The 15,527-nt window shown below is 58.8% G+C and overlaps 1 protein-coding gene across 2 annotated transcripts in view; it reads right to left on the bottom strand.

The window, feature by feature from the left end:
- Positions 1–901: 901 nt before the first annotated feature.
- The window catches only part of ITPR3 (inositol 1,4,5-trisphosphate receptor type 3), a 64,469-nt gene continuing 49,843 nt past the window's right edge, over positions 902–15,527 (bottom strand). Inside the window, exons 35-58 of one of the 2 annotated variants that reach the window (XM_074348504.1) lie at positions 14,928–15,118; positions 14,208–14,356; positions 13,924–14,032; positions 13,705–13,795; positions 13,410–13,579; positions 11,996–12,170; positions 11,627–11,811; positions 11,223–11,423; positions 10,996–11,106; positions 10,471–10,566; positions 10,232–10,333; positions 10,060–10,146; positions 9,336–9,446; positions 9,048–9,240; positions 8,711–8,836; positions 8,137–8,309; positions 7,313–7,477; positions 6,449–6,641; positions 5,868–5,972; positions 5,654–5,778; positions 4,680–4,845; positions 3,841–4,001; positions 2,353–2,514; positions 902–1,743 (exon numbers count right to left, since the gene is read on the bottom strand). In XM_074348504.1, the coding sequence (XP_074204605.1) occupies positions 1,675–1,743; positions 2,353–2,514; positions 3,841–4,001; positions 4,680–4,845; positions 5,654–5,778; positions 5,868–5,972; positions 6,449–6,641; positions 7,313–7,477; positions 8,137–8,309; positions 8,711–8,836; positions 9,048–9,240; positions 9,336–9,446; positions 10,060–10,146; positions 10,232–10,333; positions 10,471–10,566; positions 10,996–11,106; positions 11,223–11,423; positions 11,627–11,811; positions 11,996–12,170; positions 13,410–13,579; positions 13,705–13,795; positions 13,924–14,032; positions 14,208–14,356; positions 14,928–15,118 (3,416 nt within the window). In that variant the 3' untranslated portion in view covers positions 902–1,674. Of the gene's footprint in view, positions 1,744–2,352; positions 2,515–3,840; positions 4,002–4,679; positions 4,846–5,653; positions 5,782–5,867; positions 5,973–6,448; positions 6,642–7,312; positions 7,478–8,136; positions 8,310–8,710; positions 8,837–9,047; positions 9,241–9,335; positions 9,447–10,059; positions 10,147–10,231; positions 10,334–10,470; positions 10,567–10,995; positions 11,107–11,222; positions 11,424–11,626; positions 11,812–11,995; positions 12,171–13,409; positions 13,580–13,704; positions 13,796–13,923; positions 14,033–14,207; positions 14,357–14,927; positions 15,119–15,527 lie in introns of both variants that reach the window. The other variant, XM_074348503.1, reaches the window with a different exon arrangement.

The following is a 15,527-nucleotide window of genomic DNA, read 5'->3' as shown; positions in this document are numbered from 1 at the left end:
CCTGCCCGCCTGTCTGGCTAGGACGGTCCCCACGGGAGAGGAAGTGCGGGGCTCCGTCTGGGCTTGAGAAGGGAAAGTGACAGGGCCTCTGGGCAAGGTGCTTCCTGCATAGCCACAGGAGCCCCACCTGCCAGCAGGGGTCTGGCTGGCTCTGGGCAAGAATCTCAGGCTCCCTTTTGTTGTAGGAGCTCCTGGGAGAGAGCCAAAAATAGTGGTAAATACTGAAGAAGGCATCCTGTTGTGAACAGAAAGCAGCAGGAGGTGTATGGCAGAGAGAGGTGAAAAGCCCGCTTGGCCCTCATCCCCACCAACTCAGGGCAGAGCTCAGTCCTCTGCCCCTGACCTTGCGGAAAAGCCCATATTCCAAGTTGGCTTAAGGGACAGCATACCTTAAACTACTGATAGGCCTTGGCTTGGAATTGAATTCAGCCCTCTGGGCAGGTTCTGTGGGAGGCCGCACGACAGAGGCCTCCTGGCTGGGGATACACACAGGGTCAGAGTCATCCTATTACTCCACGGAACCTTGGTTCTTACTGATAGGTGTTTATAGTCCCCACCTGAGATTTCTTCAGTCAAGAACACTGCTGAGAGGAGGGGTAGGGCAGGGCCGACAGCACCCCTGGTCAGGAAGTAGTGGAAATGGGTTCTTAGCCTCATTTGTACCTGGACTTCTTAGTATGTTTTGAAATACATAAAATAAAATACATAGGGTTATGACAGAAACCAGTTATACTGCAGTACAGTTCTGTGCAGGAATCCCTGTGAGACAGGATGTCACTCAGCATCTCCCAAGAGCCTGAGGTGAGCCAGGCAGGCAGGCAGGGCCTCCTGTTCTGTCCTCCACCAGCACATTAACCCAGCCCCTGGGGAGTATGGGAAACAGCATCCCTTTCTAATGGACTAGATTTCTATTAATTTATTTAAGGCAATTAACATGTTAGTTCTCAGGCCAAAGGATTTGTAAAACATTACACCAAAAGAAAAAAAAACAAGCAGTCAAAACCACCCACTTAACACACCCCAGCCCTGTCACCTGGGTGTGTGACTGTCCCCCAGGAAGAGGCAGGTCCTAGGAGCAAGGCTTTCCATCCTTGGGTCACTAGTCCACCTGGGGCCGTGCCAGAGTGGGTGGCATAGACTTGGGACAGTGAGGTCTACACACTGTCTACAGCAGATCTGAGGCACGGAGGGAGCCGTGCAGCCCTGGCCAGGACTGAGCATGGCGTCTGAATAAGTTAAATAACAAAGCCTTAAAATCACTAGCGGCAGCATTACTGCACCCCCTCCAGAGGTGGGCAGCAACCAAAATGTAGTGCTGAGAATAAAGAGGTGACCCCGCCCCTACTCACCCACAGGAGGAATACAAAGGAATCAGTTGCTGTTCTAAGGGACAAAGGACTTATCTTCCTCTAAGGCATTAAGGTAAGCTGAGTCCCAGAGTTTGAGTCTTTAAGGGCTCAGTCTGGGCAAAACTGTCAGCTCTGTGGGTCCCCCTCCACGCTGGTCAGAGCCTGGGTTGGCTTGGGAGGTTCTGGCAGAGAGTGGGAGCTGAGGCTTGGGTGGGCACCTAGCTGTGAGAGGCTGGCAGGGCCACCCGACCCAGGGAAGAGGCAGTGTTGCCAGTCACAGCTCTCCAGTGTCGACTGCGCCGTGTCAGGCCTTCAATGGCGCGGTTCAGCGGCTCATGCAGTTCTGGACATCCACGAAGCCCAGGCGTTGCCTGCGTTTCCTCTGCTCCGTCATCTAGGGTTAACCAGAGGCCAGGAGGGCAGGTCAGGCTGCCCAGTGGAGGGGCTGGTGCCCACCCTCCCCCTGTGGACCCAGCTGCCTTTCAGCACTGGCGGCAGGCCAGGGCCCCCCCAGGGTGCAGTGAAGATGTCAGCCCCAAACCCTTGTCCTCAATTAGCCTGTCACAACCCCCTGATTGGGTGCAGCTGGGAAAGCACCCCGCCTAAAAGAGGGGCTGCCTGATCTCATTTAGTCACTGCCAGATGGAGAAGGCTGCTCTGAGCAAGAGGGGATCTTGAGGCCTTAACCTCCCCCATCACCAGTGAACGCCTCGGGGGGACTCACTGCAGCTGCCAGGAGCAAGAGTACACCTGCCCCAAGCTTCCACTCAGCCGCATCTTTCAGGGGCGCACAGATACGGGCTGCCACCCCCAAGCTAGCTTTCCATGGAGGGAAGAGAGTGTTTGGAACCTGTCTTCCACCCCAGACCCAAGAAGGGGCAGGAGGAGCATGAAGGCCCCAACACCCTCTCCCTCCTGCCCTATGGCAGGCTGGGCTGTGACTGCTCAGTGACAGCCCTTGAGGCTGCGCAGGGTGGAACCAGGATAGGGCCGGGATGCCCACCTGCTCCTTGAGCTCGTTGAGCTGGGCAGTGAGGTGGGACACCAGCTTCATGGTGGAGTTGAGCTTGTCCTGAAGAATCCGGATCTCATTCTGCTCTCCTTCCCCTTCGTTGCTCACCAGGGACATGGCCCTCATCCGGGGGAACCAGTCCAGGTTCTTGTTCTGAAAAACACCAGCAGTGGGGTGAGCAGGCTTGGGCCTGGCCTAGGAAGGCCTCATTTGGAAAAGCAGTTGTGGAGGGCGGGGAGGCCTGCAGCCACACCCTTGGCAAAATGACTCCCCAGGGATGTGTCATGGGAAAATCTGAATTGACCCAGGTCCTCCCCCAGGGCCAGAGTGAGCTGGCAGCAAACTGTCTGTGGGCATTAAGGCCGCAGCACTGTGACAGCCTGACTTCCGTTAGACAGCCTCAGATCTCCCACTAGTATCAGCACCATCTGTTTACTGAACACCCTGCAAGACGTGGAGGGAAGGCCTCTGCACCCAGACCCTGAATCTCCTTCCTTCCTTCCTCCCCGCCCCACACACCCCACACCCCACACCCCAGGAAGATGCAAGTCAGACAGATGGCACACTGAGGGAGCGGGGGCTCTGCTGAGGACGGCTGGCGCCTGATACATGAGGCAGAGCCGTGTTTCCCAGGACAGAGGCAGAGCAGGAGGGGCACCAAGCAGCTTTCCGGTGCCTGTTGCAAGCTGTGAATTCCCAGCTCAACAGATACACCTGTACTCAAAGATCAGTCCAAAATGCACTTAAGAGACAAATAGAATCCTATCTCCACACCTTTTTTTTTCCTACTAAATAGGTCTTCCCTTTTAGGCTACAATTAATCTGCTGTGCAGTAATTTGGGTTTTTTTTAAAGGTCGGTTTTGGTTTTTTTTAATGGAGGTACCAGGACCTCATGCATCCTGAGCACACACTCTACCACTGAGCTACACCTTCCTCCCGCTGTGCAGTAATTTGAAGGTGCCCTACATCTGATGGAACTGATGGGCTTCCTTTACCCTAAATGCTACAAGACGTTTTTTCCTTGTTCACTGCCTTAACTCCATACTAAATTGGAGTTATATTTGGTTTCTCCTAAGTCTGATAAAGTTTTTCCAGGTGCCAGCCAGGCTTCGGGAAGCTGCCCTCCCTCACCCAGCTAGAAAAGGCCCCTCAGAATGGCCTGCCCCAGGAGGGTGTGCTCTCCTCCCACGCCACCTCACGTTAGGCACCCACAGACCACAGGGCACCACACACATCATTTAGGGCTGACGGGTTTGCTGTGGGCTTCTTCCCAACACCAGAGCCCACACAGAGGAGTGTGAGGCCCTTCTGCAGCACAGGCAGCTGGCAGGGCTCCTGAGTAGCCAAGGGCCGGCTCCAGCTGCTCCTCACTCCCCTGCTGGCCTCTTAACAAGTGTCCACAGCTGTCTCAAGTCACCCGCCCCAGGCCTCCAGGGTCAGCGTGGGCAGATGTGGCCTCCCCCCACCGGGGCCCACACCTTGATCATCTGGGCCACGTAGCTCTCAGGCCCCGTGTAGTCCGTCTTGTTTTTCACGCGGACCAGCACGATGAAGTACAGGTAGTTCCACATGTTGTGCTCGAACTTGATGTGTTCCTCAAATGACACCGTCTTGTTGTCAAACTTGTCCCTCTCCAGACCTGATAAGGCAGAGGGTAAGGCTGAACCCACCGGCCTCCAAGAGCCACTATGGGGCCACCTGGTGGGGTGGACATCACCTCTTGATGGAGTGGGGACATCTGTACTAGGGCTGAAAGTCCTGGTGAACGCAGGCAACAGCCCATCAGGGCTATTTAGGTCACTTCTATTTAAAGCACCAGCCACTCGGCCGCACAGCACCCGCCCTGCCATGGCAGTGGCGAGGACTAGCAGAGCAGACGCCGGAATTCCACGGCCCGGGGCAGCAGGGCTAGCTGGATAAGGGATCTGTCCCAGGTGCTGCCTGCTCCTCCACCTGCAGTGGCTGGTGAGGGGACTAGCACTTCACAGCAGGGGGATAAAGCCCTGGACTGAGACCAGAGGTTTGAGGCCACTGGCAGGACTTGTTTCCTCATCTGAACCCCAGAGAATTTAAAGGAATGGTTTTTGAGGCCCTTTCCTGAACCTTTCCATGACTCCGAGTTCAGGCAGGGTCCTGTTCCCCCAAATTCTGGGATGAGCAAACAGCCACCAAGCCCTCAACTCCAGGGCAGGGCTCCCCAGTGGCCACAGGAACCCGGGAAGGGCCCAACTGAGGCTGCCATGGGCCCAGATGAGAGCCTGATCCACAGGCTGCCCCAGCCTGGCCGCAGCCTCCACGGGCAGGAACCCGGCCTCACCACAGATGAAGCACGTTGTCTTGAGAATTTCCTCCTTCTTCTGCTTCTCACTGCGCAGGTCAGCAAAGGTATCAATGATCACCCCAAAGATGAGGTTCAGCACAATGATGATGACAATGAAGAAGAACAGGAGGTCGTAGACCACACGGGCCGGGAAGAGAGACTCCTGCAGGGGGAAGCAGCAAGGCCAGGCAGGCAGGACTCAGAGCCCAGCCCCCAGCAGAAGGAAATGAGGGCCTCTGGCTCCCAGGGCCCTGAAGATGGCAGAGTGGACCCAGAATCACTCCATGGAGAATCACAACCAGTGCCCTGAGTGTGGATTAGAACACAGTAGCCGGGACAAAGACCTCGAGGAGTCTGGCGTGGGGAGCTAGGCCTAGGGGCTAGGCTTGTGCCCACCTTTAACTTTGGGTTGGGGAAGAGCGGCTCTGAACTCCCCTGCCTGCCCTCAGGACACCTTGTCTCACTCATTCTAGAAACCCTCTGTCGGGCCAGGGAGAAACTTCTCACCCCTGTGCCACTGGGGACAGGCTGACATTCTGGGAATGCTGGGCTGAGTCAAATCCTGAGGTCTCCTCATGAAGCCACTCAGCTTCCCCATCCTGCCGCCCCAGGCATGGGCTGGGCCTCTGCCTCAAGGATGAAGCTCATGTGGCCGGGGACCCACCCGCTGTCTGACTCACACCTTCCCCAGTCCGAGAAAGCTCGGCGCCAAGGTCTTTCCTTAGAGCATCTACAGTGAGCTGGTGGGGATGCCTGTGCTGACGGGTGGGGACAGCTCAGCTACGTCACTGCATGGAAGTGGGGAGGACAGTGGGGCAAAGAGGGTGCAAATGTGTCAGGACTTGCGATCCTGCAGATCAAGGGAGGCCAAGCCACTCGAACTGGCTGTGACCTGAGAGCAGAGCCCTCACAGTTGCTGACCCGAACAGGCCAGGCCACGTGGACTGGGGAGGCGGGCAGGGGGCACTCACATCTTTGGAAGGTTTGCGGAGAATGTCGCCCACGCCGCCCCCATTGCGCAGCCCGTGGTTCATGACGGTGACGATGCACATGAGCAGAGTGTCACAGGCCCGCTCCGTGCTGTCCAGCTCCTTATCTTCTGTGAGCGGAGCACATACTCATACCTGGGCCAGGCCACCCGCCTCCACCCACTGCACCTGGATTCCCGAGACACATTGCTCTCACCTTCCAGGACCTCAGGCACTGAGACCCCTGAGACACAGTTCATGTTGTTACCACTGCACGTGTCCACAAACGTGGCAGCTCCATGTGGCATCCCCAGGGGGCTGGCTGGAGGGGACAGGGATGAGGTCAACAGCAGGTCCCAATGCCTGGCCTTATCCCCCGGTTCTGTCCCCAGTATCACATCCTCCAGGAAGCCTGCCCTGATCCTACCAGCTCCTCACTCTGGCTAGAAGTGAAGGGTCTTCATGTACCTGTCCCCGCTGGGCTGTGCTCTAAGGGCAAGGAAAGGGGTCTGCACCCCCAGCCCTGACACATAGGCAGCCCCACGAATACTGTTTAACATGAACGACAGAGGCTACAAGCAAGAGCAACCCAAGGTTCTCCTACGCCTTCAGTTTGTCTCAGGGAAGAGGGAGGCAGATTGGCGTAAGCTAGACCCTATCCCCGACCCAGAACACAAAAGGAGAAACTGAGGCAGTGGCCTGGGGCAATAAGCACTCCCAGGTCCTGGGCCTGATGCTGGCTGCTTGTGCAGGTCCCCTCATCCCCACACACCCGCCTGGGAGAGGTACCCCCCCGACCTCTGGAGTGGTTGCCAGGCAGCCGGTCAACCTCAAGGATGAAGTCATCCTTGAGGAAGAGGAAGCCGACGATGGAGAAGAGGTAGACCAGGATGAGGGCCAGCAGGGCAGTCAGCAGGATGGAGCGGCCATTGCGGGTCACACTCTTGATGACGTTGAACAGCGTCTCCTCACGGTAGATGAGGTCAAAGAGCTGCAGGGCAGAGACAGGGACCCAGCTGGACCCAAGGGCTGCCCGCCTCCCAGTGGTTTCCACAGCCTCCTCCAGCAGGGTCTGCACGTAGGCAGGCGGAACCAGGCCAACGGGGAGGCTTCTGGGAGGAGCCTGGAGTTCTAAGGCCGAGGAAAGGGAGGGGCCCAGGGGAAGGCGTGAGGGTGGAACAGGCAGCAAATACCACAGGTGGAGGGAGAAGGCCAGCTCCTGCGGTGCACCTGCTATGTGCCAGGACACACGCTACACGACTGTTGCGTGTTAACTCACTTTACCTTCACAGTTTATTCTAGAGGGTACGTGCTATTGATTATTCGCATTTTACAGATGGTGAAACTGAGGCATGGGCAGTTAAGTAACTTGCCCAGTGTTACACAGCTATTAGGGGCCACATCCAGGATGCAAACCCAGGTGGTCTGGCTCCAGAGTCCAGGCTTGAACCACCACCATCCAGGGGAGGTGGGTCCAATAGGGGCCAGGAGTAGCCAGGTTGGGATCCAGTGGAGGAAGACACTGGAAATCCATTCCTCCCAGCCCAGCAGCAAGAGAACTGGACTGAAACTGGTGATGGGGAACTGCCAGCAACCAGCAGGAATCCCCAACTTCCCCTGCACCCCTGCCCAGCACCCCCTACCCCCGCCCAGGGGCCTTACCAGGATGCTGTAGAAGAGCTCGTGGGCAAAGAGGCCCAGGACGCTAGTCAGGATGTAGCCCACGTGGTAGAGGAACTCCATGTCCATGACCATGGCCTTATAGCCTCGGATGAAGGTGCCACGGTTGCCCACGAAGCTCACCACAAACACGATCTTGTTGGTCAGCTGGAGGCAAGTGTAGGGCATGGTGTTCAGTGCCCTACCACCCACCCTGAATCCCCACCCCTGTTGTCATGCCCACCCGGTGCCCAGAGTAGAGGACATGACCAGTGGAGTAGATCTGAGTCAGCCCTGCTCAGCCTGGCAGACACAGCATTAATGAAAATGCTTCCAGAAATTCATTTGGGCTCCTGGGACTAGAATAGACAATTCCTTTGGGTCCCCTGCTCCAGGAAGAAAGTGAGACGCAGCTAAAGGAGGATGGGTCAGAGAAGATCACCCTTGGCTTTTATGGTGACTGAGTACGTTAGAAACGGTGCCCCCCATCTTGCTCAAAGCACAGTTTCCTGCCAGAACACACAAATCTTTGACATCTTCAACGTGCCTTTGGGCGGTGCACAGCTAACACCATGTACACAGCAGCCCTGAAGCTGCTGCTCCAAAGTGAGTCCTGGCTGGCCCTGAGTGCCCGCTGCCCCTCATCGCCCAGGAGGATGGAGGAGCCATGGAGTGGTCCCCACCTGGGGTCTATAATGAGCTTGGGATCCCAACACAGGGATGAGGGGGATGGGGCAGCATAGTGGCCAGTGTGAGGCAGCAGGCCAGCTTCAGGTCCGACTGCAGGTGAGCGTGAGGGTTTGGGGTGGGGTCCCTCCGGCACTCACATTGAGGGCACCCAGAATGTTGAGTGTGGGCCCAATGCCCAGGTAGTAGATGGAGCGCAGGATGAGCGCCACAATGAGGGGGCGGATGCTGTAGCGCTTGGTGAACAGGGCCGCGATGGAGAAGCAGATAAGGATCCAGAACAGCAGCGAGATGAGCGGGGAGCCCAGCACACCTAGGGGCCGGGGAGCAGGGGTGAGTGCGGCTTGCTCAAGCCCATGGCCCCTGCAGATCCCAGAAGCCACCCCTTCTGGAAGCTTTCCCTGTAAATTCCTGGTCACCTGGCTTTAGGGCCTGGCCCATCACACCTTCATCTCTAGGCTTAAGGTATGAGGCCCTCTCCAGCTGCTGCTACCATAACTGGTCTCTGTCTCCAGAGATCAAAGACCCTGTCTGCCCCACTGGACTGCCTGTGTCTCCCCACGATGGGGTGCAGAAACCAGAGAGCAGTGCAGGGGGTGCCTCTCCTCACTCTATCTGTTTCCCCAGAGCCTGGCTGACCCCCAGGCTCTGCCCAAACTGAAAGAGTGGACACAGAGAGCTCAGGGCCCCTGCTTGCCAGCCCTGTGTCCTCACCTGTGGACGCGCCCTCCACGTAAGGGTAGAAGAAAGCAATGATAATGTTGATAAAAACTGCCAGGTTGAAGGAGATGCTGCCCCACAGGGTCATGCGGCGGGAGAACCAGTAGATGAGTGGCATGCCTGGGGGAGAAAGGGACAGGTCCCTGATTAATACCGTCTGCCCACCTGACTCGGGGCCCCACTGCCAGCACAAGCTCCAGGCCCCACTTCAGGAAGAATGTGTGATCGGAGCCATCCTTGGGATGGAGTCCCCACCAGCAGGAGAGGGAGGCATCAAGGGCCATCCACAAGCAGCTCCCAGCCCCGCCCGCCTGCGTGCTGGGGTCCTCACTGCGGAGCTTGCGCTGCCACTCCATCTCGTTGTGCAGGAAGGACGACTGGTCGAAGAAGTCGCTCACTTTGCTGCCCTGCTCGTCCTGCTCTGTGGTGGTGAAGAGCCGGTGCTTGGTCTCCTCCGTCAGGAACTGGCAGATGCCGGGCACCGGGAACACGATCTGCTCCATGCTGCGATCCTGCCGCACGATCTGGACGCACACAGGTGCGTAGTCACAGTTGAGCCTTGACTACCGAGGGCCAAGCCCAGAGCCCTCATCACTGTTAAGTGCCCTTAGCCCCACACCTCGATCTGGGACGTGTGGTTCTCATAGTAGGCCAGGGGATCCTCCTCCTCCTCCTGTGCAGGCACGGAGGACTTGAGCATCTGTGACAGCTGCTTGTTGTTGAGGCTGAGCTGGGGGCGAGGGGATGCTGAGGTCAGGTCTGGCAGCCCCACACCACTAGGCCTGCCATCTGAGCCTCACCTGCCAGGTCTGAGTCCAACTCTGATCAGATCTAGCCCAGCCCAGACCAACAAAAACCCAACCCCAAAGAGGGAGACAGTCCTACAGGGCAGTCAACACCCTGCACAGTCCTGCTCAGGGGCACCCTAGTTCCTGCTCCAGGCTTCCAGACCTGCTCCAGGCTTCCAGACCTGCCCCAGACCCACAAAGCAACCTTGCTCACACTCCTAAGTCCCGGTTACATCCCTGGCCACTAGTCGGTCTCCCAACGGTCCTGAGCCCCACTCCCCAAGTCTAACCAGGCTTTTTACTCAGGTGCAAACCAAGCCCTTGGGCCACAGGTCCTCCCTGAGTTCCTAGACCCGCCCCCAGCCTCATCCCAGATTCCAGCCAGGCTGTGAGGTCTCAGCTCCACCCTCAGCCCCACCTCGGGTCATAGCCCAGCCCTCAATTCCTAGCCTCACCCAGATGCTATCCCATCCCATCTCCCGCCCAGCCCCGCCCCATTCTCAGCCTTAGCCACGCCCCACACCCCAGCCCATCCTCCGTCCTCCTGGCCCCCACCATGGAAGAGATGCCCTCAGCCTCCTCCTCTTGGATGCGCTTCACCGGTTTCAGCAGATGCTGCAGCTGTTTGTTGTGCCTGGAGAGCTGAGTGAGGGCAGCGCAGTCAGGGGGGCGTGGTCGCTGGTCGGGGAATGACTGCCGGGGCGGGGCCACGGGGCGGGGCCAGTACCTGCAGCGCCAGGATGTAGATATTGTGACCCACTTCACGTGGGCTCACGTCCGAGTTCTCACGCTCCTCCTCCTGCAGGTAGGCCTTCTTGATGACGTCCACCTGGCGGGGCAGTGCATGCTCGAATGCCTTCTTCCCGCGACATAGTGCGGGCTGGGCCCCAATCCCCATCCGCACATACCCGACCCAGTCCGCCTCCCCACCTAACCCTCTCCACCTGACCACCAGCCCAGTCTCACCAGCTCCTGGGGCCGCAGGCTGATGAGGATGCGCTCAGCGTTTTCACTGTCGTGCCGGCTCTCCATCAGTGCCAGGAGCAGCTTGGAGGCGTTGTCCTGAGTTGAGGGGACAGGCCACAGTCTAAGGGGCCCTATCACCCACTCCACTGACTACTCCAAAACAGCCTTGGCCCTCAAGTCCCATGGCCCTCCCATTCCCCACTGACCCCCGGGGCTGGCTGAGAGGGGTCCTGCATATCCAGCCCACTCACAGGCCGCCTTCCCTGACCCTGTGGCCAACACACTCATGCCCCAGATAGCAGTCACGTACACAGGAGGCCCCCGGATAAACTCAGAACATGTGTGCTTCTACAGCAAGTGTACATCCTGCACGTTAGCTCACAGGTGCACTTGTGCACACATGTAAACATGCACATTAACACCTGCGCACATCACACACGCTTGCACATGCCTGCACCACACACACACTCAACACACAGCACACAAACATCCATGCACGTTCACACGGGCTGCCACGGGCCCCACCTTGAGCTGCAGCACCAGATCCATGCGATACTTGCACAACGGACTGATGTCGTTGAGAATCAGCGCAGTGATGATATCTATGCCATTGGACTCGTGTGTGACGATGCAGGTCTAGCGGGAGGCAGGGGTGGGGGGCACCAGGCCCAGGCCCCTCAGAATCATGGCAGCTCCAGAGGCCTCCGTCCTCCCACACGTCCACGCGGCCATGTACCGCCCTGACAGCTCACCTGGTTCTCATGGCAGGGGCCCTGGCAGTACTCTGTCAGGGTCTCCAGGGTCTGGATGACGAGGCCCACGTTGTCCTCGTTGATGTAGAGCCCCAGCAGCCCCAGGCCGCCCGTGGTGCTGCCGCACATGATATCCAGGAACTGCAGCGTCTCACACACCAGGTTGTAGTTGGTCTTGTTGTTCTGGCAGCGCAGGAAGTTCTGCGGAGCACAGGAGGGGGCGGCTGCAGCAGGGAGGGGGCAGGGGCCCACTAGGGGACAGCGATTCTGTGGGCTGCAGGGCTTGGGGGGATCGGCGTGCCACTGGCCGGCAGGGGCCAAAGTGGGGTTGGGGCAAGGCAGGGCGAGGTGGGCTCGGCTGTGGTCGGCAGGGGCGGGCAGGGCGGCGGGGCGGGGCCACTCACCTGCAGGTCCCGGTTGTGGTTCTCACACAGCAGCTGCAGGAAGCGCAGGATGGGCTGCATGATGAGCACGGATGTCCCCATCTCGTTACTCTGCACGCGTTCGCTCACCTCGTGCCCCCGACGCAGGCTGGGGCCCAGCGAATAGCGGGATGAGGAGCCAGGCATTGAGAAGGAGGCCACGCGGCCTGTGGGACAAGGTCTAGTGAGGCTGGGAAAGGCCTGTGTTCCCATCCTGTCCCCTGCCCACACACCTTGCCTGATACCCCAAGCCCTCATTCCTGGGGCCCCGTGACCCCCCTTCACCTTGTACCCTCTGACCCCACTCGGCACCCCCACCTTGTAACCCATGCCCCCATCCGCACCCCTGACCTTTGGCTGTGGGGTCTGCCGGCTCCCGGTCCTCACGCGGCTGACTACCCAAGTCATTCATGTTGACAGCCACTGTGGACTTGGTCTCCTGCTGAGCCCGCTTCATGCGGTCATGCAGCACCTTGAAGAAGCGCTCTGACTTCTTGTCGCTGGTCATCAGGTTGTAGAAGGATTTCTGGGGGCAGACCGTGAGATGGGGGCAGCCTCAGCATTGGGCATGGCTCTCAGCAGCCCTTGGGGAAGCCCCTGGGCACTCCATCCTGTACTACAGGGACAAGGATGGGACACAGATGGGCCCCCAGATGTGCCCAAACCAGACTGAGGTGGGAGAAACAGAGGCATCCCTGTGCCCTGCGATTAAGGGTGGTGTGAGGGGTGGTCTGGACCATCAGTGCTGGAGGAGGAAGGGTCAGTAACTGCGATGCTGGAGGCCTGCACTAGCTTCCTCACTACCTTCTGTATCTGCCCTTGGCCTTATATCTGTTCCCCACACAGCAGCCAGACACGTCCCTTTGAAATTTAAGTCATGTCTCTTCTCTGCTGAAAACCCTGCAGTGGCCCCATCTTCCCCAGAGGAAGGCCAGGCCTCACAGTGCCCATGAGGCCACGTGAGGGCCTGCCCCCTCTGACCTCAGCACCTACTACTCACCCCACCTCTGCCCTGCCAGCCACAGCAGCCACTTCCCCCTCACAGCATTTTGCTGCCTGCTCTGTCTGCCCCGGGTGCTCTGCCCCACTTTGCCACATGCTCACCTCCAAGTTTTTATTCAAATGTCTCCCTCTCAGGGGCCTTCCCCGATCACTCCAAAATACCCCCCTGCCCCAGCACTCCCGAAGCCCCCTGCCTGAATTATCACTGTCCAGCATATTCTCTGTATTATGTAGGGAGTACGATTAGGGACCATGGCCCCCACTAGGATATAAGTACCAAGAAACCGTGCATTTTGCCCCTTGTTCACTGCTGCCTCCTTAGCACCTAGAGCGCTACCGGGCACACAGAAGGCACTCAATGTAGACTTATCGAGTTAATGAATGAATGAATGGAGAGAAGAGAATCAGAGGGCTTTTGGAGAAGGCAGGCTTTTAGTTGGGTACCAAAGGCTGAGGAGGATGCGGTAGAGGAAGGAAGGAGGCCCGAAGAGGGGCTGAGAGGCAAGAATGGTTGACAGAATGAGGGGGCAGAATGTGGGAGACAGGCTAAGGCCTGGCTGCAGCAGGGCGGGGGTGTAGGGAAAGAAAAGGGCCACATGACACAAGGGGCAGATACAGGAGGCAGAGCCGCCCCAGAGTAGCTGGACTTCTGCTGGCCACCAGCACCCAGCCCTGCAGCCCAGCCCCTGGCTCACTGTCCCCCATCCTGAGTTGGAAGCCCCACCCAGGAGGTGAGCCCCTCAGCACTCCCACCACTCCACACCTGAATCTCCGTGTTGCCACCGTCCAGCAGGTGGATGGCCAGGCCAATGCTCTCCTGGAAGATCTTCTCATTCTTGGTGCTGGTGATGAGGTCGCACACCAGCTTGGTAGCCCCCTCCTTGTCCAGCCGGCACTGGGTAGCCGCAATTGCTGACCAGTCTTGGTCCAGGCCTGGAGTGGCAAACTCACTTAAGGGGGAGCTGATGACAGAGTGGCAGGGAGTGGCAAGGAGTGGAAGGGAGGGCCCAGGGCAATCAGGCTGCCCAGGGGCACAGCAGGGGAAATGCGGTACTGACCAGTGCCCATGGGGTCGGGAAGGTCCGCCCGAGAGCTGGACTTCCGGTTCTGGAGGTAGTTTTGTAGCAGCATCTTGCGCAGCTGGTTGCCCTGCGGGGAGGGGAGCGAGGCCCACAGTAGCATGTTTCCCCGTTGAACCCTCAGCCAGCAGTCCTGGCCCTGAGCCCCTGGAGCTCGTGGCTGGGCCCGCCCGCCTTCCAGCCCCGCCCAGCACTCACCCGGTCCCCGTACTTGGTCTTCTTGAGCAGCATCTGCTGCAGCGTCCTGAGCACCTTGACGCAGAGCTTCTCCTCCGACTCCATGAGGTCCTTGGTGTGCTGGATCAGCCTGGCCGGCAGAGAAGGAGGACATACTCAGGGCAGCCCCCACAGCCTCCCTCCAGCCACTGTCCCCAACCCCAGCCCTCTGACCCTAAGGGCTGTCTGGTTACCACCAGGCCCTTCCCTGTCCTGGGCCACTGCACCACTGCCCACCCCAACGCCCAGCCCAGCATCCCACTCACTTGGACAGGAAGCCCCCACTCTCACACCGCTGGTAGGCCTCACTGCCCTCCAGGAAGAGCAGCTCGGGCCAGTGTAGGACATCCACCAGTACGGACAGCTCGGCCTGCACCAGGGGCTTCAGCCGTTCCTCCAGGGCAGTGATGATGTCCTGGGGTGGGCAGGGGTGGGCAGGGGTGGGCCGGGCCACCCCCACCCAAGAGATGACCACGCATGACCACCATTCCCCAATCCCCAACACCAAAGGGCCCCACGGATTGGCCTGTACCCCACCATCTGAGGGAGCCTGGGCCCACAGAGCCACCATGAACAGAGCATATGACATCTATCTGCTCAGAGCCCCTGTCTGGGAGCCACACACTTGGCTCTTTTCCCAGCCTCTCCTCTAGCTCTGTGTGACCTTGGGCAATCCCCTTGCCCTCTCTGGGCCTTGATATCCGGCCACATGGGGATCATAACCCACCACATCCCCTCTACAGGCAAACAAAACAGTGGACAGAAGTGTGTTTCAGAAACAGGAAGGTGCTGTCCGTGGTGAGGGGAGTCCTGACACCCTTCATGAGCACCAACCCTGGAATGGGGTCCCTCAGTCCCCTGCCCCTAGCAGCCCCCAGGAGGAGACAAGCCGACTAGCCCCTTCCTGGCAAGAGTGGGCAGCACAGAAGGGACACTCCCCAAGAACAGGCCCTTCCAAAGCAGCTCCCAGGCCGCCCCATACCCACCTGCAGCTTCTCGATGATGTTCTTGTAGTCCCACTGGTTGGCGGTGGGAGTGACGCGGGGGAAGGCCCTCGTGGCTGCCTTGTAGCTGGAAGCGTTCCGCTGGGCAGCAGCCACACAGCTGGCACCACTACTGAGCAGTGAGCTGATGTGGGCATCCAGGTCCATGGGCAGCAAGATGGCCCGGCCCTTGGCTGGGGGGAGAGGGGACAGGGTGCTGGAGGGCTGGTGTGGGGTGGGGGGTCTGCCAGCCAGAGGGGCAAAGTTCAGAGCTGTCGCACTGGGGGACAGGATGAACTCGACCGAGGGCCTGGGGTGCAGGAGCCACGACCCAGGCCCCCGCTTGGACTGAAGTGCCCTCTTCCCTTTTTTGGGTAACAGGAGGGAGTTTCTGCCTCTATAATTCTACCCTGGCTCTACTCTGACCCCTCCCCGACCTCTCTCCCCTTAGCTAACTCTCCCTAACAATCTACAGGCCTCCTTCCTGCCTGAGACCATTTGCAAGCATAAGAAACTCTGGCTGGGGGATGTCACCCAGCACTCTCCTCTAGGGAACTGACTCAGAGTAGATAGCTTCTCTCAACTGCTAAGATGCTAGTTAGA

Source organism: Camelus bactrianus, chromosome 20, assembly GCF_048773025.1.
Source record: "Camelus bactrianus isolate YW-2024 breed Bactrian camel chromosome 20, ASM4877302v1, whole genome shotgun sequence".
NCBI lineage: Eukaryota > Metazoa > Chordata > Mammalia > Artiodactyla > Camelidae > Camelus > Camelus bactrianus.
Note: the sequence above shows the minus strand (reverse complement) of the source record. Positions and strands in the feature narration are given on the sequence as shown.